Source organism: Planococcus citri, chromosome 3 (genome assembly GCF_950023065.1).
Source record: "Planococcus citri chromosome 3, ihPlaCitr1.1, whole genome shotgun sequence".
Classification (NCBI taxonomy): Eukaryota; Metazoa; Arthropoda; class Insecta; order Hemiptera; family Pseudococcidae; genus Planococcus; species Planococcus citri.
The window spans coordinates 8,975,280-9,000,787 of NC_088679.1; the positions used below are offsets into that span (position 1 = coordinate 8,975,280).

The 25,508-nt window shown below is 36.2% G+C and overlaps 2 protein-coding genes and 1 long non-coding RNA gene across 4 annotated transcripts in view; 2 read left to right on the forward strand and 1 right to left on the reverse strand.

Moving 5' to 3' along the window:
* The window catches only part of LOC135840158 (neuroligin-4, X-linked-like), a 642,239-nt gene that overhangs the window by 351,404 nt on the left and 265,327 nt on the right, over window positions 1–25,508 (forward strand). The window lies entirely within an intron of this gene.
* On the reverse strand, window positions 12,674–13,679 carry LOC135841051 (putative per-hexamer repeat protein 5). The gene is made up of 2 exons (XM_065357839.1): window positions 13,471–13,679; window positions 12,674–13,377 (listed from the first exon to the last, which is right to left on the reverse strand). Exons 1-2 carry the CDS (start codon window positions 13,554–13,556, stop codon window positions 13,026–13,028), a joined length of 438 nt encoding a protein of 145 aa, XP_065213911.1. The 5' UTR covers window positions 13,557–13,679; the 3' UTR covers window positions 12,674–13,025.
* LOC135841287 (uncharacterized) lies at window positions 15,932–16,764 on the forward strand. Its single transcript, XR_010557886.1, has 2 exons — window positions 15,932–16,241; window positions 16,327–16,764. It is a non-coding gene; the product is annotated as an uncharacterized LOC135841287 (long non-coding RNA).

A 25,508-nucleotide genomic window follows, 5' to 3' on the forward strand; every position in this document is an offset into this window, starting at 1 on the left:
CGGTTAACCCCCCTCCCCTCCCTTCACACATTTTTCAACAGTCACGAGTAGAATGAATGAAAAATGAAGAAAAATTAATTAAACTCGTAATCTGCACCTTTTCTCACCCCTCCTTCGATGTAATTTTTTTAAGGCTCGAAAGTAAAACATTACTGCAAAAACAAGCATTCAGCTTGGTTTCGTGTCATGTCGTCGTCGAGTTCGCCCTTCGCCCACAAAAATGTCAACATCAGAATCGAGGTAGGGAATTTTTTTTCAAAACATTTATTCATCCGCAAAATGAACTTCAAAATCATAACACAAATGCGAAAGACTGAAAAGAGAAGAAAAAAATAGCGGTCTCGTGGTACACGCGGTGGCGACTACAACAGCCGAGGGGTCAGGGGTGGGTGGTAGAAGAGCTCAAATCACGGAGATTTTTTCATTAACTTGTTATTACGGTCACGAAACATATAACAATTCAGCTATTCTTTCTCGTCGTCTACGCAATCAAGAGAAGAGAGCGTGTTCTCTCTTATTCCATCTCTCGCTTCTTTTTTTTTCTCGTTCGAATCTCTCTCTAGCTGTGCTTTCGAACGCGTTCATTTGAGAAAGTCGTTATTTTTAAAAAATTTTCGTATTCGAGCTGATATCGTTGAAATTAAATAAATTACCAAGAATCGGTATATACGTATACCATTGTCTGTTCCACCGTTTCTCTTTTTGTTTCCGCGATGCTGCTTTTTTAAGGATAAGTGAAGGTAAAGAGTCAAAGAAGAGAAAATATTACACAGGCGAGAAGCTGCTTACTGATGGCCCCCTTTTGTTACTTGCCCCTGGATTCGTATCATACTCGTATTTCGTCGTATTATTCATTTTCTCCTTCTCATCTAGTATAAATCTGATGCTTAAGGTCTTTTGCAAAACGGAAAAAAAAGAGTGGTATTTTTTTCCATCTCTCTTTCTCTGGTACTTCGACAAATCCGATATGGAAAAAAGTATTGAGAGAATTTTGTTACTTATTACAAGCGGTAGAATTCATTGTATTTTTTCTGTCTTCGTTTCTTTTTTTTTACTCGTTTTTTTCGTTCAAGCATCGGTCGTGTCGTACTCTTGTAATTTGAGAAGATTATTTTTTTATTCGTGTATTTTTTCTCTTCTTTATGATATCGCGGAATCATTTCATCGTTGTGATTAAGGTATTTATTTTTTTTATACGAAAAGTCTCAGAGAATTGATGCATCTGCAGTCTGCTCTGTCGAAGGAGGATAAAAAATCTCAGGTCTTTAGGTCACGATTATATTTTTTTTGCTCTAAGTATTCAAAATTTTGGTTTGAGCAACCTAATGCAAAACTTGTTTCAAAAATTATCCAGAAGATTTCAATAAAAATAAAGTTGCCAAATGTTGTTGAAATATTGTGAAAATGTATCTAGGACCTTTCTAACAAGAGACTTTTTGAACTAGAATTCTCCAATTTGAACAAATCCCTGTGACTAAAATTTCAAAAACCTAAAATGCAGTTTTTTGGATTTTTAAATTTTTTTAAATTCTTCAAAAATTTAAAAATGATCCATCTTGCTTGAAATTTTGATCACTGGGGGTTTCAAGACATGCTTTCTTGATCTATAGTTTGGTTTTGTTCAAATCAAGCAAAGCCATTCAAAAAACAAAAAAATCCTTGTGAGAATTTATCTATGAGCTGCAATCCCGCAAAAGTGTGGCATACGGAAAGTCTTTCTAACTAATGACGATTTCAGTGATATTGTTATGGTCTGAGTCAAAATATGGTTCATCTTCTTCACTTTCTTCTTTGGAGTCCTTTTGGTAATCTGTAAGAAATTCTTTGATTCTCTGTTCCAACGAACAAGAGTCAATGCTGGATTTGAGTCAGGCTTCATTCTTTAGTTTTTGAAGGTTCTCTTTTGTGATAAAAAGAGTCAATTGACGAATATTAGCAACTCTGTTGATGTTGGTATTGTCTGTGGGCTGTAACAAATAACAATTGTGACCATTTTGTTGGATCACAATAAATGGGCCTATCTTTTTCTGGTATAGTTTTCTAGAGGTACGTTTTATGGTTTGCCATAAGCACCCAGTCATCTTTCTGGAAAAAGGTCGGATTGGGATGGCACTTATCAAAGGCATATTCGGCTTCAATTTTCTTTAGTCTGCATTTTTCACAAATGAACTTTTCCATCACTTGACATTGTGATTTTTGGACTTGGAAAAATTTTTACTCACTGGTGCATTTTAGAAAATACTTGGTTGCTAGATTGCTTCTGTTTAGCATGTGAAAATGCACATTTTTAACGCAATGATGCACGCTTTTACACCAATCCAAAATCACGCATTATTACGCATGCTTTTAAGCATAATTTTGTCAATAGGGTAATGTTGATGTGAAATTTGACATCAACAAATACATCCACAATATCAACGTAGCCTACTTAATTTTTCAAATCTGAGAAATCTTTGAAAATTTGGTTGATGTTGGTGTTGATGTATTTGTGGATGATCAACTTTCACATCGACATAACATCGACAACTCCAAACTATGGAAAAGTGAATGATTTTATCAATGTTATTAAAAATTTGTTTCCCTCTTTAAATAAGTTCATATTTTTAAATGTTCACTGAACTTTTTAACACTAAAACAGAAATTTTAATTCTGAAAAATCATTTTGTTTAACATCTATGTACAAGTACATGCAGTGAGAACATAACCACGAAAATACAACGACTTTGAATCGATTTTCACACCACTTATTTCAACTTGGCCAAAAAATTGCTTAAAATCAATACAATTATTACCATTTTCATTTAGACAGAATAGTTGACAAAATATTTCCACGCTAGAGTAAATGTAGATTTGTTTTTTAAAAAACATTGATAAATATTTAACGTCAAGTTTTGATCGATTCTTATTCAGACACAACAATTGATGAAAAATCGACCTAACTTTTATGTATAAAATCATCACGATTGCACTTTCACAAATACCTATACCTTTATTTTAGGCCAATCATGAGACATCCTCATTAAAAAAAAAAAATTGATCTAAAATCGACACAAACTTCTGTTTTCAAAGTCGAGTCAATTTACTAAGGAAAAATCAATAAAGGGTGTGTCAAGTTTTGGTGTATTCTCATTTCGACAAAAAATTGATCCAATTTTCAGATGTAAAATCGTCCTTCATTACGGTATACTGCAAATCTACAACAACTTTGGATCAATTTCAGTGGCGGACTGGCCTATGATATTACCTGGCAATCGCCAGGGGCCCCGAGACACCAAGGGGCCCCCATGGGCCACTTTCTCTAACAAAAATTTTTGAAAAGCTTTCGCCCTCGCTTCGCTCGGGCCAGTTTTCTATTGTTTTTTACCTCTCAAAATACAAATGTTTGAAATTTTCTGCCCTCACTTCACTTAGGCTTAGGCCTCTGTGGTTTTTTTTCAAACTGAGATCTAGCTTTAATAAAAATCTACATAGGTATTCAAATTTCAAGAAATGTTTTAACTAAAAAAAAGCACTCCCCCCCAAAAAAACGTTGTTTTTCTACTTCTCAAAACTAGCTTTTGCTTTCACTCCGCTCTGCTTTTCATTTTCAAATTTGAAATTTTTTAAAACAAACTGTCATTCAAATTCTAAAGTTTTAACTTTGAGCTAAAAAAGTGAGGAAATTTTTTAAAATATCGGTTTTTTACCCCTCGAAATACGAATTTTTAAAAGCTTTTGCCCTCGCTTTGCTCGGGTCAATTTCTATCTCTTCTCTAATACCAAAAAAATCCATTTTTTTGAAACTTCCATAAAATTTCAAAAGTGAAAATAAGAATTTTTCATAAGCCCAAATCCGAATTATACAATCAATTGACAAAGTACTGTAAAAATTCGTCATTTTTTCGGTAAAATTGGTATTTTTTTCTTATGAAAAATTTTTTGTTCACTCTCCCTCAAAAAGTCTCCTCTTTTTGGCTATAATATTGAATAAAAAGACAAAAACAAAAATCAATCCCACAACTTGCGTTCATGTATCCAAACCTTGAAAAAAAAAAACAGAACGAGAAAGATTCTTAAGGTTGCAGTGGCGTAGCCTAGGGAGAGCTCAGGGGGTCATTGCCCCCTTGCGAGCAAAAATCTGAAACAAAACATGCAAAAATAGACTTTTTTTTTGTTGTTTGAACCCATTTTTTCTAAAAATTTTCGCTCTCGCTTCGCTTGAGCAATAATTTTGCCTTCGTTTTCATTAAATCACCACACAAGGTTTCCAGAAAATTACCCCTAATTTCGATTTTGCATGCCTAAAAATCTAGTTTTGCCCTCTCCTTGAGAAAATCCTGGCCACGCCACTGTTAAGGGGGAAGGGAACAATTTTTGAGGGCCCCATTCGGAGCATCTGCCAGGGGCCCCAAACCGACCCAGTCCGCCACTGATCAATTTTCATATCGCTTGTATGATGTGGTAAAAATCGATCAGAAATCAATTTACTCTTTTGTACGCAAAATCAATGTCTAGCCTATAGGTATTGAAGAAAAAAATCAATGAACCTTTACAGTCGAGTTTTGATCGATTCTTATTCAAACAAAATAATTGATAAAATATCGACCCAATTTTTAAGTACAGGATCGTCATCGATTGCAATTCCACAAATGTGCCTCTATTTTAAGCCAACCTCGAAACTTATCTTCATTTATCTAAAAAAATTGACCTAAAATCGACACCAACTTATGTTTGCAAAATTGAGTCAATTTTCTGAGAAAAATCAGTGAACATTTAGTGTTAAGTCTTGGCTTGTCTTGGCATATTTTGTATTTTGACGAAAAATTGACGAAATATCGGTCATACTTCTTGATACAAAATAGTTATCGATTATAGTGCCACAAATCTGTAACAACTTGGAATCAATTTTCACATGATTTTTATTGTGTAGTAAAAATCGACCTAAAATCGATCCAGTTTTCTATATGTGACGTGCTCTACGAGAATCGACCTTAGGTCAAAAAAAGGGTTTTCAAGTTAATGAGCGATTATTATAGAAAAAAAAACGCTCTTTCCAATGGCGCAAACCGCAACTTCCTATCTCTTTTACTTTCCTTGGAAATCGACCCCAAAGTTGAGGGGTAGGGCCAAAATCAACTCAAAATTCATTTTTTTTATTTTTTATGATTTTGGCAGTAAAAAATAACCTAATTTGCATACAAACACTTATCAAGCCCCATTCGTTATTTCACTTCATAAAAACTTGTTAATTCATTAATTTTTTAAAAGAAGAAAAAGTAGAATAAATTTCATTTTCAGTGAAAAATCTGCTTGAAAAAATATTAAAATAAAAAAAACAACTGAAAAAAATTTTTTAAAAATTGTTGGCTTAGGGGGGATTTGAATTCAGTACCTCCTGTGTGATAGTCCATCAGCTGCGCCACGCGGCTAGCGTGGCAGCATAGGACCACGCGGTTATGACTGGTTTACACGAACAGTCACAGAGCTAAAGGGGACCTAGACGAAACTACTGGAGACGTTTCTGTTGCATACCTACCCGAAAATAAGGCGAAAACACACTTCAAAACTTTAAATGCATGTTTCTCAAAACACATTTTTTTACCTAAGGTCGATTCTCGTAGAGCACGTCACATATGGAAAATCAACGTCTATAATGAAGGAAAAATCTGTGAAACATTGAAGTTAGGTTTTGACTTTAGGCAGAAATCGACGTAAAATCAATGTGAATTTTCGACCAAAAAATCGTCATTGATTTATGCAAGAAAATATATAGCGATTTAAGATCGAGTTGCTCTCAAACTTGTATTCTGTTTGAAACCGTTAAAAACTTTCAGGCGAATATTTTGATATTTTCGATCGATTTTTAAAATCGACACAGAAACGATCAAACTATCGATCAATTTGCACTCAATCAAAACTCGACCTAAAATTGACGATCTAGATGGTTTGTCGGGTAATTGTTCGTTTTAGTGTCAGCTTTAAATAAATAATAAATAAGTACCTTAACACGAAATTTATCTGCCAAAAACTATTTTCACAAGTTCACTTTAAACAAAATTAAAAATTTAATGTTGACTTTCTGATTTTTGTTTCTTGCTCATAATTTCTCACCATTTGGCTCTACAGCGGTGATTTTGGTCTCATTCGCTTTTTCTGTGAAAAAGGAACGAGAAAAACATACTTTCAAAAATGTTGTGACATTATCAGATGAGATAGAGGGGGGGGGTCGGTTTGGGGGGGAGGTTGATAATTGGTGCCCTTACCCTTAAAGCTTTTTTTTTTTCAGTCCCTTGAAGAGCGTTATAACGAGATTTCGCTGTACATTCACAATATCAACTTCATTTTCTAAATTTGAGAAATCTTTGAAAATTTGGTCGAGGTTGGTGTTGATGTATTTGTGGACTTTCACATCAACATTTATCATGGACAAGGACAACTCCAAACAATGGAAAAATGAATACATAATTTTATCACATGAAAACAGAAATTATGAGTTAATTCTGAAAAATTGGTTGACATGAGTTAATTGTGGATGTAAATTTTGAACATCGAATTTTACATCAACATAATATGTCGAGATGGAATGTCCAGGTATCAGAAATAATGTGATTTCGAAAATTTTTATTAGCCTGGCTTATATGTATGTATAGGGACAGAACATTCCTATAGGTACGTATAACTAAATCATCTCAAATTCTTCTCAAACAACCTTTTCTCGGTAAAATTTGGCTTAAAATTTATTCAAAAAGACGTATCATATTCGCTTCCTTCTACCAACACCATTCCCACATGCATGTTACAGTATAATAAAGTAAACAAATACAAACAGTCGACTGTACGACTATGTGGCATGTTAACTTTTTCACTAGTTTCGCAACTTTTAAGTTTGTTCTCGCGCTCAGGCTCAGGGTGATGTTGAAATTAAGCTTGTATAGTAACCCTCTTCCATCATGTTTTGCAGCAGAGAATGCAAAACCTGGGCAAAAAACTGGCTCGACTGTGGCACAGCAGCGGCGGGTGGCGCTACTTTTAGCAAATTTTATTACTACCGGAACGAATATTTCTTATTTAATGTCGTCATATATGAGTACAATTTTCTGAGCTTTTATTCCGGCTGCTTTTGAAACGTACGAACCAACGTGTAGACGCATATAAAATTCAATTTTAAACGTCACCTCGAACAAACCACCGTCGTCAGCGTCGTTGCGCTTATGGTTTCGCCTTTCGCACACGGTTTTACATAAACCAAGAAAAGACCAAAAAGTAAGAAAAACGAAGGGTGAAAACGACAAACGTTCGTACAATAGTATACATGGTATGTACGTTGAAGTTTATACGTCGACTTTTCCATGTACAATGTAGTACGTGTACTGAGGCTATACACGATCCTAATGCTAGAAATTACTGCGATAAATTTGACTGTTATTGTTGTTTCTGCTGGTGCTGGTTTTGGGTAACCTTTTTTTTTCTTCTATCGTATTAGCTACACTGCTGCAAGTTTTGGGAGGATTTTCTCACTGACACGTGGTACACATATGTGTGTATAGGCAAGGTACCAATACCAGCAGCAAGTTCCTCCAGAATGTACGAATATTATCGATGTAGGACCCGTATATATCGTAAGTTATTTCATATAAACTTTCAAAGCAACGTGAAGAGATTGGAGAAGGGAACAAGTCGAGAAAATTTTCAGTTCGGTGTACGCGAAAAAATAATTCACATAGGTATATGCGGCAAATATCACACGTTCGCATAAACGATGAAATATAGACTATACCTAGAGGGAGAGGTTACAGCACAAATCGCAAACCACGTCATAATTTTCTGTTGGTGACACGCGATTTTTGCCTTGAATTCTGTATTCTATTTTTGGCATAAATTGAGACGAAAAGGGGATCGAAAATGCCGGAAAACTGAATTCAATTATTGTGTAAGTTTTATTATATTATAAATATTACATTCGTAGTACATATTATTACTATAGACTCGGAGAAGGGTACGTGTCGCGAAAATGAACACCTCGGGTAGCTGTGTAGCCGCCACTAGCGCCATTCGCTGCAGTCTTTATGTAGTATAGCGAAAAGCTCAACGGTATCGAAATTTATTCGGCGAACGTTTTATTGGATGGGGTTTCTCGCGCTGCGATTCGATGAGTAACCTTAAAATAATAGAATATAAAGTCTCCCTTTAACGACCAGTTATACTCGTCGAAATTACACCAGCTACGACGACCGAAATGAAATAGATTCTATAAAGTTCCCGATGCTGCACCACGTCGCGTATATAGTTTCTTATGTACGGTACGCGACGAAGTATACGAGTATAATGCAGCAAATAGAAAGGTTATGGACCGGCGATACAATAAACCATTTCAACTCTGAGGATTCTGAAAGTGGCATGACAGCTGTGTTGGCGACGATGCAGGCAGCGAGAATATTATTGCATCGAATATCACGATTTTTTTATTCCGGAAAATCGAGAAGAAAAAGGGAAACTGGAGGAGAGAGGTGGGTAGATTGGTTCAAAAATTGAAAAAAAAAAAACGTGTTGGAGGTGTCGAAGTTCATTCGAACAGATTTTATGGTAGATACCTATAGACTTGGATATATTTTTTAGAAAACTGGAATTTTCAAAGTACAACTGGAGGTTCTCTTGGACGACTCATAACCGTCCTCAATCAGTCTACGAGATTGGGAGTAAGGTTATGATTAGGGCTAGGATTTTTATGATAATGCTTTTTTTTTGTAGCAACACCCTATACGGCATAAATCCATTTTTTTGCGGTTCATTGCATTCTGAGGCGAATGGTGAAAATTGATGGTGCTTTTGTTTTTTTGTGTGTGTAAATGCTTTAAAATGCTTATTTTGGCTCAAAAAGGCGGAAATTTTGATTTTTTGGGGATTTTTTGTCAGTATTAGCGCTTTTTTATGTAAAGAATTGGTAAAATTGAACCAATTAAGTTTCTAGTTCCAAAAATACAAAAATTTATCAACTTTTCCCACATTTTTGAAAAAAAATAATTTTTGAAAAAAGATCAGTTCAAAAAAAAAACAAGATAGGAAAAACTGAAAAATGAATCGTTGGTTCAAGTTGTACATTAGGGTGGCTCATGTAACATTTTTTTTTGAAATCTTAAGGTCTTACCCCCTAATTTTGTTCCTTAGAGTTTACACCAATTTTCAGATTTCTATGACTTAATTATCTCACAACACTGCTTAAAGACCAGAGGTTCTATGTGACTTTAGATGGAAAGGATAGCACTTGGAGAAGGCAAAAGAATGGCTTGCTGCAGAGAAGTGTCCTGTCACCCATCCTTTTTAATATCTACACCAATGACCAACCAATTGGAGGACCTGCATGTCACTTCCTTTATGCAGACGACTCGGCGCTCTCAGCACAGTGTGATACATTTGTAGTGGTGGAAGACACACTGAATCAGGCAATAGAAGAACTCTACAAATACTATAAAGCCAACCACCTTAGGCCAAATCCATCCAAGACAGAAACCTATTTGTTCCACCTGCGAAACTGTGAGGCCAAGAGACAGCTCAACATCCAATGGGGAAACACTGCACTGAATCACAATGACCACCCCAAATATCTAGCAGTGACACTGGATAGATCACTCACCTACTGGCAACACTGTGAAAAAACCAAAATGAAAGTGGCTGCTAGAACAAACCTGATCTGAAAACTGGTAGGTAGCACATGGGGAGCTAAACCACAGGTCCTGCGCACATCAGTACTAGTGCTGTGTTACTCAGTTGCAGAGTATGCTTGCCCAGCATGGGGATGATCAGCACATGCTAAAAAAGTAGATGTGCCCCTGAATGAAGCCTGTTGATTGGTGACAGGATGCCTCAGACCAACTACACTCACAGCTCTGCATTGTCTCGCAGGGATTACACCACCCGAAGTGCGTAGGGAGGTGGCTGCCAAAGCAGAAAAAACTAAAACAACACACAACCCCCTACACCCCATGCATGGCTACAACAAATTACCAGAGAGCAGGCTAAAATCTAGACACAGTTTCCTGAGAACAGTGAATGAATTGAGTGCTCCTGCCAAAGTTGAATGCTGTCAAATCTGGAACATAGCATTAAGTAGCAATACTACATATCAGCGAATCATTGCCCCAAGGCAACCAACTGAAGTACAGCCTCTGGAAAACCCTGAATATATTTAGAAGCGGAACATCACACTTCCCGGTAAACACATAGTACGCGATACGCCAGCGAATAGAAGGCGATCATCGTATTGGCAGCCGTCGTATCGCCGGCGGGATTCGCGTTCGAATCGCCGGCGAAAATGTCCGCTTTTTCCGCAGCGAAATCCGAAGGCGATACGCCGGCGGGAATCGCAGCGATATCGCTGTTGAAATAGAACGCGATTCGAAGGCGATTCGTCGGCGGAAATCGCAGCGATATCAGAACGCGATTCGAAGGCGATTCGAAGGCGATAATCGCAATGATGTTTTGCTTTGGTTTTTCCTAGTTTTTTCTCCCACATTAGAATCAGAACGTATTCTTCAATTAATTTTACGAGTAATTTACTTGTTTACATAATTAAAAATCAAGAAAACAAAATAAATAACGAGTAAATTAAGTGAAGAATGCTTTCTGATTCTGATGTAGGAAGACAAACTAGGAAATAACAAAAGAAAAAACGATGAAGTACCTATACTTGGGTAAATCACTTCACACAAGAATGCAACAACATCAATTGTAATTTATTAAAATAACCAAAAACACAAAAATTGAATTATGGAGATTTAGAATAATTATTCTAAGTCACCATACAAAATCCATTTGAAATCATCAAAAATTTATCAGAATTCATCACTAAAAAACAGTTCAAAATCACCATGAAAAATTCCAAGCTGAATAAAAAAATTAAATTTGAATCAATACAGTGAAAAATGTATTTTAAAAATCACAAAAAAGTGTCAAAAATTGCTAAAAAAAATTCATTAGAAATAATCACAAGAAAATTCCAATCTGACTCATCGCCGAAAAATTTATTCTATGTACACACCACGAAAAAAATTGTTCGTTATCACTCAAAAAAAATTAATCAAAATTCAACACCAGAAAACCAATTTGGAATAAACACGAACGAAAAGATAAAAAAAAACACAACATTCTGCTCGTTATTGCATGCTTGCGTAAGAACATCTGAATGCTCACTTGATTGAACGCGAAACAAATGCGAAAATCGCATGAAAAATATTGTAAAAGAACTCTACTAAATTCGCCTTCTATTCGCCGACGAATAGACCGCGGAAATCGCGCTGAAAAAAAATGAAAAAGATCGTTGCGAAATTCGTAGGCGTATCGCCGGCGGATTCAGCAGTGTTTTTTTCAAATTTTTTCAGCGCGATTGTCGCGTTCGATTCGCCGGCGTATAGAACGCGAGTATCGCGTTGAAAATATCACTGCTGAATCCGCCGGCGATACGCCTACGATTTTCGCAACGAGTTTTTTCATTTTTTTCACTGCGATTTCCGCCGTCTATTCGCCCGCGATACGCCTACGATTTTTGCAACGAGATTTTTCATTTGTTTCACTGCGATTTCTGCCTTCTATTCGCCGGCGAACGAACGCGATTTTCGCGACCGCGATTTCCGCTGGCGATTCGCGTTCGGCGTGTTTACCGGGTTGTAATTCAACCTACACAGATGGCACTCGGCTGATGATGATCTGTGCGAGTGTGGCTAGGTACAAGATGACAGACACCATTTCAGGGGTCAATTATATGGTGACTTCGACACAGACAAACTGGACTGGACAATGATTGATGACGGCGAGGGAATGAAATTCCTCGAATATTGGGACAAGAAGGGAATTTAGATACATAGTATTGCCGACTGGACAAGAGATGATTATCTAGGACCTAGGTAAAATTTCAATGTTTTTGATTTCTGGCCCTTTTCCAAATTTCGAAAAATAAACAATAAAATGTGTATGTAGGTATACTTACCAGAAATTTTAGCTGGAGAGAAATGATTATATTTTGTATTTTTTGTGATCTAGCTTTTCGGAGGTTCGGATATCTCTTTTGCAATATGTACGTTGTGATTAAATTGAAATCCCTATTTGTAAAAAATGAGATTTGAATTTGAATTTTTTGTAAAAAAAAATCTCCAAATAAATAAGAATAAATTGAATTTTTTAAATTTTTAGCTAATCTTGTAATTCATACTTTCCCACTTGATAATTCTTTCCAGTTCACAAACAAAAATAACTGACAATGAGTAAATGAATGAAAAACTGGAGAAATTTAAGTAATATTTCTTGTCTATGCTTGCGAGAGTTGAATTTTCCAAGTTTATCAGAAAAACGTTGAAGGAGGAAGTGGTTTAGCCTCCTTTAGCTAATTGAATTCACCAAACATGAATAACACATGAAAAAATTTCTACTCGGAGTCTTCTTTTTTTTAAAAAAAATTTGAAAGAAATGAGTAAAAACTTATTTTTTACATCATTTTGATAAAATTTTAAAATTTCATGTAGGTACTTACTTACCTACACTAAAGCTTTATTTTAAATTCACTATATTTTATTCAATTGAGCGATGTTTTGAATATTTTCGTTCATATGTATGTTTTCTTACTATTTTTTAACACTTATCGCAGTTGAATGGTTAAATACACAAATACCACCTACAATGCAAAAAAATGTTTATCAACGTTATATGAACATGTTTCGAAAGGTTTACATATCTACCTATCTATAAGCATGTCACCTATAGGTACTAAAATGTGCGATTCCTTTCAAGGTAGGTCCCAAGTTCATAAAATAATAGTTATCTATCAACAATAATTATGTATTATACGCATATGTAGGTTAATAGGTATATAAGTAACTTTTTAGAAATGCTAACTAAAATTTTGAATGTGTGTATTTTTTTAATGCTCATTTCTTCTTTAAAATTTAGGTTGCAAAATAAAACGTATTGAGAATAAGATATCTAAGTATAGGTAGGTATACACAACAGCTTATAATTAAATTCTATAAAACTGACAGCCATTAGCAAGAGTCTTAAGCTTATCCTCTTCCTGATCCAGAGCCAGAACCAGGTCCCGACCCCGACCCCGATCCCGATCCTGATCCTGATCCCGATCCAGATCCAGATCCAGATCCCGATCCCGATCCCGATCCCGATCCCGATCCCGATCCCGATCCCGATCCCGATCCCGATCCCGATCCCGATCCCGATGTTGATGCTGATACTGATGCTGATGCTGATGCTGATGTTGATGTTGATCCAGATCCCGATCCCGATCCAGGTTGTGTTGCAACACCCAAACTTAATCCTGACTCCCAACTCGAAAAACCAGAAGAAGTGTCAGGCCCTGGTTCAAAGCCAGTATTGGAGGGAAATTCGAGAGGAATGATTCTGAAAAATATCCAACGCTTCATAAATAGTACCCTATAATGTGAATCTTTCCAACATTTCCTCACGATTTCATAATCAATTACGGGTACTTACATGAAACCCATTACTATCAGCGCAGCTTGACTAATCAAGAGAATCGTCAAAACAATTACGATACATGACCAGCATTTAATCCGCATACTGTTTCCACTGCAGTATTATTTTTGTGATAATTGTGTTTTACTTCGCGAAAATATAGGTAATGCAATACTCGTATATGAAGATATATTATTCCTTTAGTTAGCACTTCCACATTGTCACCGAAAAAGTACCTATAGGTATGTTTTGGAGTGAATATTTTGTTCAAGGTATTTGGGGTATCTATACAATAATTTAGAACCGAAGGATTTTCTACTGATACTTAAGTGCCTTGAGTGATACCGACTCTGTAGTAGGCATTTGTTTCGATAAGTACCTTATTGACATAGGTAAGCAATTGAGCATTGACGGAAGTAGGTCAAAATTTATACTACCAATTCCTAGACATTTTTAGACTGATAAAAAGTAAATACGTATATGGTTTAGTATGATAGCAGAGTCAGATGACAACGAGGTTAGCAAGCTAATGTTATTATGAACCTACTAAACAAGTAACTACGAGTAGGTATACAAGAAAAATGCCTTCTACCACTTTTTGCGGTTGGACAATTCTGGAGCCTCCAGCGAGTTTTGAAATTTCAGATTTCTCCAATCTCTCTGGAAGGTTCAAAAATGAACTTTAGAACGTATAACTTTGATCGGTGGTAATTGAGCACATTTTCGACCGTTTTAGGTGATAACCCTGAAATTCCAGGACAGCGATCTCAAAAATGAATTTTTGACCAATTCAAAAATTCTTCAGGAAAAGTGCGAAAAAATCAAATTTTCAAAGAAGGTATATCGCGAGCGACTTTTTCGGAAATACTTCGTCTGGATTATCGAAACGATTATAGAACTCGAAAACAATCCAAATTTGACCTTTTTGGAGCCTCCAGAAAGTTTTGATATTTCTCCATAAATTCACTTTTGAAGTCACCGTCCTGGAATTTGGCGCCAACTATCTAAAATGGTCGAGAAGGTTAATTTTTGAACCACCCAAAAAATTTTTAAAATTCTGGAAAAATTTCAAAACTCGCTGGAGGCTCCAAAATGGTCCAAAACTACTAGTCTACAGTCCAAGCGCAAAAAAGTGTCATTTGAGTTGACCATTTTGGGGGGCAAAAAAAAGAGTTGGCATTTCGTTAGTATCTTATTCACATTCAAGAAAATGGACATTTCGAATTTTTTGACTGGCACAATAGGGAGCTGGAGCCTCAAAACCCCCATTTTTCGAAGTTGGCGGGGGGAAAAATTTTTTTTTTAATTTGGTAGAGGACACTCTCCCGAGTATAGATATACTTTTTTTGAGTTGGATTCCGGCACAGTTGCGTTCCAGAGCTGCATAAAGGCAATTTTTTGCCAATTTTGGCACTTTTTCACATAAAAACGACTCTGTAGAAGCAATACGGCCTGGGGGGCAAAAAATACGCACCTACATGATTGCATCCATTCATCCCACGCTGATAGAGACCAACTTTGTGAAAAACGGCCGGCACAATGACCCGCAGTGAATTTTCAAAGTTACGCATCCGGGCCATTTCATTAAAAAAAATGGATGTGTGACATTTTGACAACGTGACCGTGCGACCTATCAAAGTGGGTTAAAATTTCGCGAGAAAACCGAAAATCTCTATGAAAATTTTTTTTGAGCGTCTCATGAAAATTTTGAGCTAAAAAATTGTATGAATCATTTCTCAAATAGGTACTTTTAGTCTGTTGTAACATTTGACCTATAAAAAATGGTTAAAATTTTGCGAGGAAACCGAAAATTTCAATGAAAATTTTTTTTGAGTGTTTCATGAAAATTTTGAGCTAAAAAAATTGCATGAATCATTTTTCAAGTACATATGCCATCAGTCTGTTGTAACATGCGACCTATGCAAATGGGTTAAAATTTCGCGAGAAAACCGAAAATCTCTATGAAAATTTACTACTTGTTGGCGTATGAAAACTAAATTTAACAATTTATTCGAATTGGTTCAGCTTGCTGAAAAAAATTATGTTTCATTAGAAAGTCGAAAAAATCGCCTTAAAAACAGTTTTTTGGAATTTTTTTTTAGAATCTGGAATTTTGGTTACTAGAGTTTTAGAACATGCTCTTTCGATATAGCTTAATTTCGTTTAAATTGGACAGTGCGAGTTCGACTGGTTCCCTTGTTAGTTGATTTGGAAATCATGTTTTTTTGGGGAAAATTCATTCGGGAGAGTGGTCGTTCGAAGAATATCGTGATTCCAGTAGGTAGTCAAGGAAAAAACGTTCGGGAAAAATGTATTCGGTGAAATGGTCATTCGGAGTGATAACAGTTCGAGATAATGGATTTGGTAGAATCTAAATACAGTTTTTCCAAAGCAGTTTTCGGTGCAAACTGAACGCAACCTTGGAGGTTCAAAAAAATACGGTTTTTACGTCATGTTGATTCGCTGCAGTTACCTTACACCTTATCTACTAGGTACCTACTTTATCTACTTATTACAAGGTACCTAGCTACTTGAATTTTTCATTATCAACGAACGTGCTAAAAACACCGAAAAAAAGTCGTTCGGTTCTGACAAAATGTGAACACTTCAAAGTTCAATGTTATACAGTACTTATTGTTAGTTGAAACAAATACGTGTTGAAAGATTAGTTATTCTCGTGTTTTTTTGGTTAAATTACCCAATACCTACTTCGCAATGCAGATCACTTATTGGACTGGTATCGTCATCGTAACGATTTTAATCGTCAGCCAAATAGTAATGGCAAACGCGTAAGGAATAACTCATTACATTATTAATTGTAGGGAAAAATAATGCAGATAGCCACATAGGTAAAATAAATTATTATTTTTTCAGGGGTAGTGATAGGCCCTGCCAAGCGGTTGGACGATAACTACATTCACGTAAGCAATAAAAAATGAAAAAATATACGTACCTACTTACCTAGTACCTGCCTACTTGTAGAGAAACCATTTCAAAAAAAAATATTGTTCGCAAATAAACTGGGAATTTTTCAACAGATACATGAGTAAGCTGTAATATGTACTTGGCAAAATTGCACTGTTTGTAGGTCTAGGGTCTCCAATAATATTGGACATGGCTGGTGAGGATTTTCTTGGGTTTGCACTATTCGCAGTATTGAATCAGTGTATTTTGATTTGGCTCAGCGTCGCTAACGTACAAAAATTCTCGCCAGCAATGCCCGATATTATTGGGGACCTTATAGATCTTTTGTACACCCATATTTTACCATTATTGTATCAGTAGGTAATTTTAATAAAAATTCATACCATATCTGCAGAAAATTTTCTAAAATTTATATTTTATCCTACTAAATAAAAAGTTGAAATAGGTATCTGCTGATTTAATAAGAACATCACACTGTTAGCTTACGTGGATGGAATATGTTTCCAAACAGTCAGCTCTTCATCAAATGAAACAAAATCCACAAGAATTCAATCTCTTGCAAAGGATCCACGCACAATTTCAAGTGCCCACGCAATACTCTGATCAGAAAATCAAGCAGTGAGAATGATTCTTTAGTTCTCACGAGCATATGGCTCACTTGTCCAAAATCCATCATCTGTACTTCACTCATCGCCTTCAAGTTATTTTACTTGTTCCCTCAAAAATTCGTATCGTTGTCCTCGCAGCAGTAAATTCGAATAAAATTATACCCATTTCAAACAAAATATCATCAAAAATACTACACTCAAAGAAAATCACATCGCATTGCAAACTGATGAGGAGGTGTTGAAAAGTGAAAAAAAAAGGAGTCGAGGGGGCTCACTCTACGCGCGCGCTTTTCGTCAAATGGCAATAGTTGAAATAAAGCAAGCGAAGCGAGAAAGGTTCTTTTTAATGACGTATCGTTAAGCCCAAGTCCCATTATTTTTAATGGCGTCGTTGACGTAGACGACGAAATTATACTATTGTAGTTATGTTTTGCTTATGGTGTGTGTGGTGCATGTTGCAGCCTTCGTTGCCGTCGCCTTAGACGACGCTGACTAGTGAGTTGTTGTGCAGTTTAAGTATTAAGCTCCGACATAGTCAGTTAACGTAAGTTTAAGGCAAGTGGTGAGGTGAAATCACATCACCGTTGCTGAGAAATTACAATAAGTACTTATTTACACGACACCCCCACACTATTTAGTACACCTACTCATACAACGTATACATAGGTATAATTGTGAGGTAATGTAACTCACAAATTATCTTTGAACGTGCATCAGAGACCACGAAAATTTGATCCTCGATACGTTAAGAATTTATCGAATCATCCTACGAGAATCGACTCGAGGCATCGTAACTTGATTTCAACCTACCTACAGTAAAATCGCGAGCAATAATTATATCATTGTCAAAATGAACGTCTACACGAAGAATATCCACATTCCACAAACAAGCGTTAAATTCTTCGAATATTTCGTACTTTTGCACGCTGCGAAAAGGGGAAAATTCAATCGTTAAAGGAAAATTCGAAAAGTTAATTAATTCTGAGCCGCGTCGCCCACGAAAAATCGTACCTACAGGCGATATTCAGAACCGAGGTGAGATTAAGTCAAGAATGACAAAATGCTGACTTCGAGAGGATCTAACCGCACCAGCCAAACACCGCAGGGCCTTTATAGCAACGTAATACGTCAAATACTCGTACGTCGTACCTAAACTTAAGTACGTATTGCAATTTTATTTCATCTTTAAAACATCAAGTGGGTATTACCATGCACGTGTACTGTATACACACTACAAGCGAACACGAAATTCGCCATCAAATTTTCCAAAAGCACGTCATTGAGACTGTTACCGCTGCAACTGCTGCTAAGCTAATAGATGGCTATAGTTTACGTTCATTATTTTTTGAAATTTTTGGTTCGAAGGTTGGTGAATTTCATTTAATGATATGCAGCCAAAATTTGTGTCCAAAAAACATCACAATCCATGCACTTTGATCAAATTAAAATTTAGCCCATTGGAAGAGCACGTCACTCTCACCTCAAAACCGAATTTTATGCTCCTAAAGTTGACTTTTTGATTTTTGACAAAATTTATCAGACTGTAAAATCAATTTTAATTATTTTTGAGTCGATCTGGAGCCTCCAGCAAGAATTTACTTTCCTCCAAAAATTTTAAAACGCTCCAGCTAATTGATAAAACGCTATCATGAGTTCGGCATTTCGAATCAATTAGAGCACGTGTTGCAAATTTTGAAAAAATTCAAAATTTCCCTCTTTTTGATACAAAAAACATGGAAAAAATAACTCAAAACATTTTCTACTTCATAGAAGTCGACTCTAGCAATTTTGAACGAATTTGGAGCAGGGTGCAGTGAAAAAGGGACCATTATCATAGATGATTCTATCTGGTCAGAATACTGCATACGAAATAATCAGGTCTGTTTAAATATATGGTCAATGTTCTGATCTGATCACATTCCTATCTGATCAAATTAAATTCGGAGAATATCCGACATATCCGTATCTGATAATAGTTTGACAGGTGAGGATAGGTCGCACAAAAAAGTCGACGGATTTCTATTAAATTCAGCAGAGACCTTAATTTTGAGTTGAAAAAGTTACTCAGAAAAATTTTTAGCCTCGGAGACGAGAAAAGGTTGCTCAAAAAAGGAGCATTTTCATGAAAATCGTGATTTTTCTCGCTCCTGTCGCTACCCAAACCTATTTTAGGAAAAATGACCCGTTCCACATGAAAATATTTGAGATTCTGCGTCGATTTACACCATTGTTGTGCAAATTCAAGACCATTCAGGGTTCTTCTGAGCGTTTGAAAATTTTGCATATCGCTCGTTTTTAAATAAACTTGTGTTTTGAAAATTTTTTCTTCCCAAATATTTTGAATTAACTATACCAAAATTTTGAAAGGTATCATTCCTAAAACTGGAGAAACATTTTAGAACGCAGTGTGCAATAGTGAGAGTTGGAATAACTGGTATAAAGAAGGAGAGTGATAATGACTGTATATGAGAGAAATTCCTATAATTTTGTGTTAGGTGAATTCTAAGAAATATTCGTTAAGAGGGAAATATTTCTTAGATGCCTGCTTAGCTCAAGATGGAGAGACTTACGTCAATCAAACTACACTATTCACTTAGAACAATCCTTGGTTACCTTTTTGGTTCAATGAAATGATAACGCAAGGAGCGATTATGTACAATTATTTAATCATGAAAATATACATAGTTGAGCAAAGTGTACCAAATAATTTACAAGAGTCTAAACGTAAATTATTCTGTATTGCCATGAGATTCGATGGCGACAGCATAAGTGGCCAAGATTATGCGGCGAGATTACAACACACGCGAGCTAGGCTCGGAAGATTGGTTTAAGGGTGAATTAAAGTACATATAGAAGCGAAATAAAACAGCTTCTTAGGTAAAATAGATCACTTGATAGATGATTAACACATCATCATCTACCAATTGATACAATTACGCTAGATGTATTATTAACGTAATTAGATAAATTAAGGGTGCACGTAACCCTGAATAAAAGGATACACGATTACCTAAGGTGGTCTGAGTACAATTCTGTTTTGACTGTTCACATTGCCTGCCTCTCCCTGGCAACCCCAATAATAGTCACTTCAGCAGGTCTGGGTCGGAGTTACATTTTTGTGGAGACAAAGGCTCAGATTTCCAGATAAATCTGGCCAGTGACTAAAAAAGTACCGCGATCTTACGCGGGAAATTAACGAAGATTGCGTTATTTAAAATAGTACCATGTCCATACGAGGAAATTAATGACGCGACACGTTATAAGTACAAAATCACCATCTACGGATGGGTACTTCAATGTGTGGTTTCCAGAGAGCCGAGGCAGGGCTCCCTGGTAACCTATTTAGCTGGTTAGAGCTTAAGAGAAACTATCGCGAACTCGTTACTTTTAAGACTGATTTTTAATCGAATATGAAGCTGGAGCTGAACCTCAGCTTCGACAGAATTGTCACACGATAGCCTTGAGCGCGCCCCTACAGTAAGATTCGCGTAATCTTGCCTAAGGTCAGCAAGATCATAAAACTACGTTGAGGAGGAATTACGTTAAGACCACGTATAGGTGGTCAGGGCAGTCCTGCTCATCACAAGTGGTTCTAATTTTTTAGTCATTACTAGGGGGCTCCGCCCCCTGGCCGCTTCGCGGCCCAACCCCCGACTCGTTCCTCGGGCTGCGCCCTCGGAACTTCGCTTGGGGGGCTCCGCCCCCCAAACCCCCCTCATGGCCCGTCAACCATTCCTATCTGCGTAATAGAAGAAGACTTCTGGAAAAAATTGATATTTCATATTTTTTGATACTTGAGCTTTAAAATCTTGTTTTCTATTGCACTGATAACTTTCTAACTTAACTCTATCTTGTACAGAACTTAGCCTTGATCGTCTTCCATACCCCAAACACGTATGTCCTTATTCAACATTTCGAGTAAATTTGTAGGTAGATATGTACTTATTTTAAATAGGTACTAAAAACAATTTTTTCCAAGAGTTTTCCAAATTTTAGTTTTTATAACTTTTCTTCTATCGCATGGATAACTTTTTAAGCTACTCCATCTTGTAGAGAATTTTACGTAGATTATTTTCCTTACCTCAAACACCTATGTTCTCACTCAAAATTTCGTTTAAATTGTATTTTTTTTAAATAACACGTTTCTCAGCCCCATTTTAACAGATTTTGAAAATTTTTCAGTACGTTATGTATATCTGTATTAGGTATCCCCACAAAAATTTTCAACCCCCTCCCCTCATTATTTAACCCTCAAGATGGCGTTTATTTCATTTTTTTATGCATATCAAGAATCAAGATTGCGAGGTACAGTTTTAGAAACGCGTTTTTTGGATGTAATTTTGACCCCCAAACGTCATGTACTTTTTTCAACATTTTTTCAATGGTGCGGCGTGCTGAAAAGTTGGAAAAATGTGTCTTAAGGGGGGGGGGGTGAAATGGGAATTTTGGCAAATATAAATATCAATGAGTAGGGTGTCGTTTTCTTATGATTCGGTACCGCTGGGCACGAATATGACATCAGATTTTGTTTTACACTCACACAGCCCCTCCGGAGCCCCAAGCCCCCCTCAATTTTTAATATTTTTAAAAATAAACTTACTTTGATGATTTTAGTCTCGTTTTCTTATGATTCGATACCGCTGAGCACGAAAATGGCGTCAGATTTTCTGCTACACTCACATAGCCCCTGGGAAGCCATCAGCCTTAGTGATGTTATGAGCATAATGCTCACCGAGCAAATTCGCGAAATATGCGTGAAGAAAAAAGCATGTGACATATCAAAATACACGCCAGAGGTCGCTATTAATGAATAAACTGATAAAAACGCTATCAACTCAACTCACCTCCTCGAAGTCAGAAAATCGAATGATTTGAGCCGTTTTTAATTTTATTCCATAACAATTTCTCAGTAAAGACTGAAAAGTGATGAATTTTGGTTTCATTTGATTCCAAACGTTTAAAATATTTGAAAAAGTTGTCCTTCACTCCAGAAAGTTCTGCTGTTTTCCTCTTTTTTACATGACGTCCTGTTTGTTTGACACTTTGTAGTCTACTAACTTCTTCTATTTTTTTAATCATGAAACAAAATTTGAGACACTCCCTTCTGAAAAATATTGAAGTACCTATTTTTAAGAGGAAATGATTTGTTTTTTCACATTTTAAATAACAATTTTTGTACTTCCCATTTATTCATTTTTTTCTTCTTATCATTTTTTTTAAATATGAATTTCTAAAAATTTTCTGTCAAGTGATGATGAAATCAAAGTAAGTTTATTTTTCAAATATTAAAAATTGAGGGGGGCTTAGGACTCCGGAGGGGCTGTGTGAGTGTAAAACAAAATCTGACGTCATATTCGTGCTCAGCGGTACCGAATCATAAGAAAACGACACCCTACTCATTGATATTTATATTTGCCAAAATTCCCATTTCACCCCCCCCCCTTTAAGACACATTTTTCCAACTTTTCAGCACGCCGCACCATTGAAAAAATGTCGAAAAAAGTACATGACGTTTGGGGGTCAAAATTACATCCAAAAAACGCGTTTCTAAAACTGTACCTCGCAATCTTGATTCTTGATATGCATAAAAAAAATGAAAAAAACGCCATCTTGAGGGTTAAATAATGAGGGGAGGGGGTTGAAAATTTTTGTGGGGAAACCTTATACAGATATACATAACGTACTGAAAAATTTTCAAAATCTGTTGAAATGGGTCTGAGAAACGTGTTATTGAAGTTTCAGAAAAGTGGGGTTCCCCAAAAAGGGGAAGGGGTGTGGATCTGAAACTTTCCACGCGGAAGTTTCTCAATGGTACCTACCTTCCATACTAATATCAACTCGAACGTTTTCGGGGACCATTTCACTCCTCTTAGGCGCCTATAGCCTTTATGTATTTTTCAGAAAACCTCCCTCATTTAAATGGTTGCCATGTGACGGTAAAGAAGCGTAGTTTTTTTCTTTCAACAACTAAAGGAAAATCTATGTAAGATGAAATTAAATATATAGCATTGCGAAGTAAAGTTTCTGTACAAAGTAGAGTGGGTTATGTCATCTGCGTGATAGAAGAAAACTTCTGGAAAAAATTGATATTTCATATTTTTTTGTACTTGAGCTTTAAAATCTTGTTTTCTATTGCACTTTCAAACATACCTAATTTTGTAGAGAATTTTACTTTCCTTACATTTTTTTTTCTTCCTTTATAAAAACAAAAAAAATCAGTGCATTACGTTGTGACGTCAGCTCTAACAGCCTAACATGCTTGAATGTAAGGCTCACCACTACAAACACAGTACTATGTTAGTACACGTCATCTTGCTATTCCACCACTCGAACATTTTCAGTGTATTTCAACTCTCACCACTGTGTACTTCAAGAATTCGTAGCAACATACTATTGTTTTGCGAAAAAAACACGCGGAACTGTGTTCACTCGAAGTTCAAATTGAATTTTTCGAATATCAAACATTAAAAAGGAAAATTAGTCGTACGCACTTGAAACTTTGAAAATCAAAAATCAGGGAAATTTGTTTATGTAAAAAAGTCAGTAGAATCTGAAAACTACCTTAAACAACTGAAATTAAAACTCACTCTTTTTTATTTAGGGTCTAAACATCTATTAAGCCCATGATTTTTTCAAAATCCGTAAATTTCGAGTTTTGCGAAGCAATTGGCTCCTTCAACTCACAAAAAAATCAACCAGTCATAATAACGATATACAGTTGAATTTAATAAAATCCTGAAAGTTTAAATTTAAAATCTCAAAACTAAATCTAACCGATGCCTCAGGATGATTGAAGTCACATAACATTTTTTGAGCGTCGATGGATTCTTGCCCACGGTGGCACCGCAGAACGAATTCGTTATAACGCGGGAACTACGAAAATTCGCAACCATATCCCCCCCCCCTCCCATCAAAAAATAGCATGACATACTTTACTTCGGCGATCTAGTGATATCCGCATCCTCGCTTCATCTATCCTTCTCTCCTGTACTTGAACCAGACCAGTTCTTTCAATATAATGTACTGCTTTCCCGCTCTCCTTGTCCCTCTACCTTCTTTCATCACCTACACTGTCCGTTCTCCTTTCTCCTGTTCCTTACTGCACAGTGCACAGTACTATGTTAATACACGTCACATTGCAATTCCACCACTCGAACATTTTCGGTGAATTTCGGCTCTCACTACCACAAACATAAAGCGTCTTGTAAACGTCTTGTAAACGCTTTACTAACACATCTCCGACTTCCGAGTCGTTCGCTCTCGTCCAGAAGTTGTTTGACGGGTTTTGATTTTTTAATATAGAGAGATTACCAATTTCATAAAATCTGAATTTCATAAGTTTTTTTTGGCTATATTTTTGAAATTGGCAATAATGGCAAAATATTTGCCCAGTTTCAGAAAACTAATGATCACTCGACTCGAAAATGATCCCAATTTGAGTTTTTCAAAGCCTCCAGCGAGTTTTCAAATTCCTCCGAAAATTTCAAATTGCTCTGGAAGGGCCAAAAATGAACTTGAGTGCCTATTATTTCAATCGGTTCTTATTGGACACCCTCTTGACCGTATTCGTTCCATCCTTGCTTTGAAAATGAGATTTTTTCATTTTTCCAAAACCTGTAAATTGGCCAAAAATTCACCCCTGAACTCAATCCGCTGGAATGTCGCGGTAATCATCCAAAATGGCCTAGAAGGTACTCAATAAGCATCGACCAAATTTATAGGTAGGTGTTAAAATTGATTTTTGGCCCTTCCAGAGCGATTTGTAATTTTTAGGAGCAGATAATTGCATGTCAAATCTAATCTGCTCAACTACAGTCAATTTCCTTCTGATCTGACCAAATCTCGTGGATGTGTCCAGATCTGATTAATTATTGTCTGATCATCCAGCAATCAGATCTGATCAAACATGTGAAGAAAATGTTGATATCTAAGATCTAGTCAGATTTTATTAATGGAAAGAAACGATCAAAAAAAGTACTCCAGTTCGTTAATACTCGAAGATTCACTTTAAATACCTTCGTGCTTTTTCGAACACCCTATGACGTGCTGCTTGAGACTGGCCAGCGTCACACGTACCGTTAAGAGTATGACAGTGCCTTCGTAGCCTATAATATTATGATATGTACCTAAGGTATTATTTCATACTCATCGTACTCTCCCGTGAGATTTCCCATATAGAAAAAAAGTTCCAAAACTCGATAAAAAGCTTCTCATACGACTTCTCACGTCCTAGCGATGAGCTTTAAATAATATCTTTCGACCTTGACACATTATACTTTGGGTTTTTTTTTCTCTGGTTCCTTTTCCATTATTACCCACTTTTGAAACTCGAGCAAAGTTTTTTTTTCTCGCGAATGAAGAAGGAATTTCACATCGTGTTGTAGGACTGTGAGAAGTATATTAGGTATTATTTTTTTTTTCTTTTTATCTTATGTAACTTGTGTTGGATTTTTTTCCTTCATTCTTGTAAATGCATCGAATATCGTACGTTGGATGGATATAGCCTACAATATTAGTAGAAGG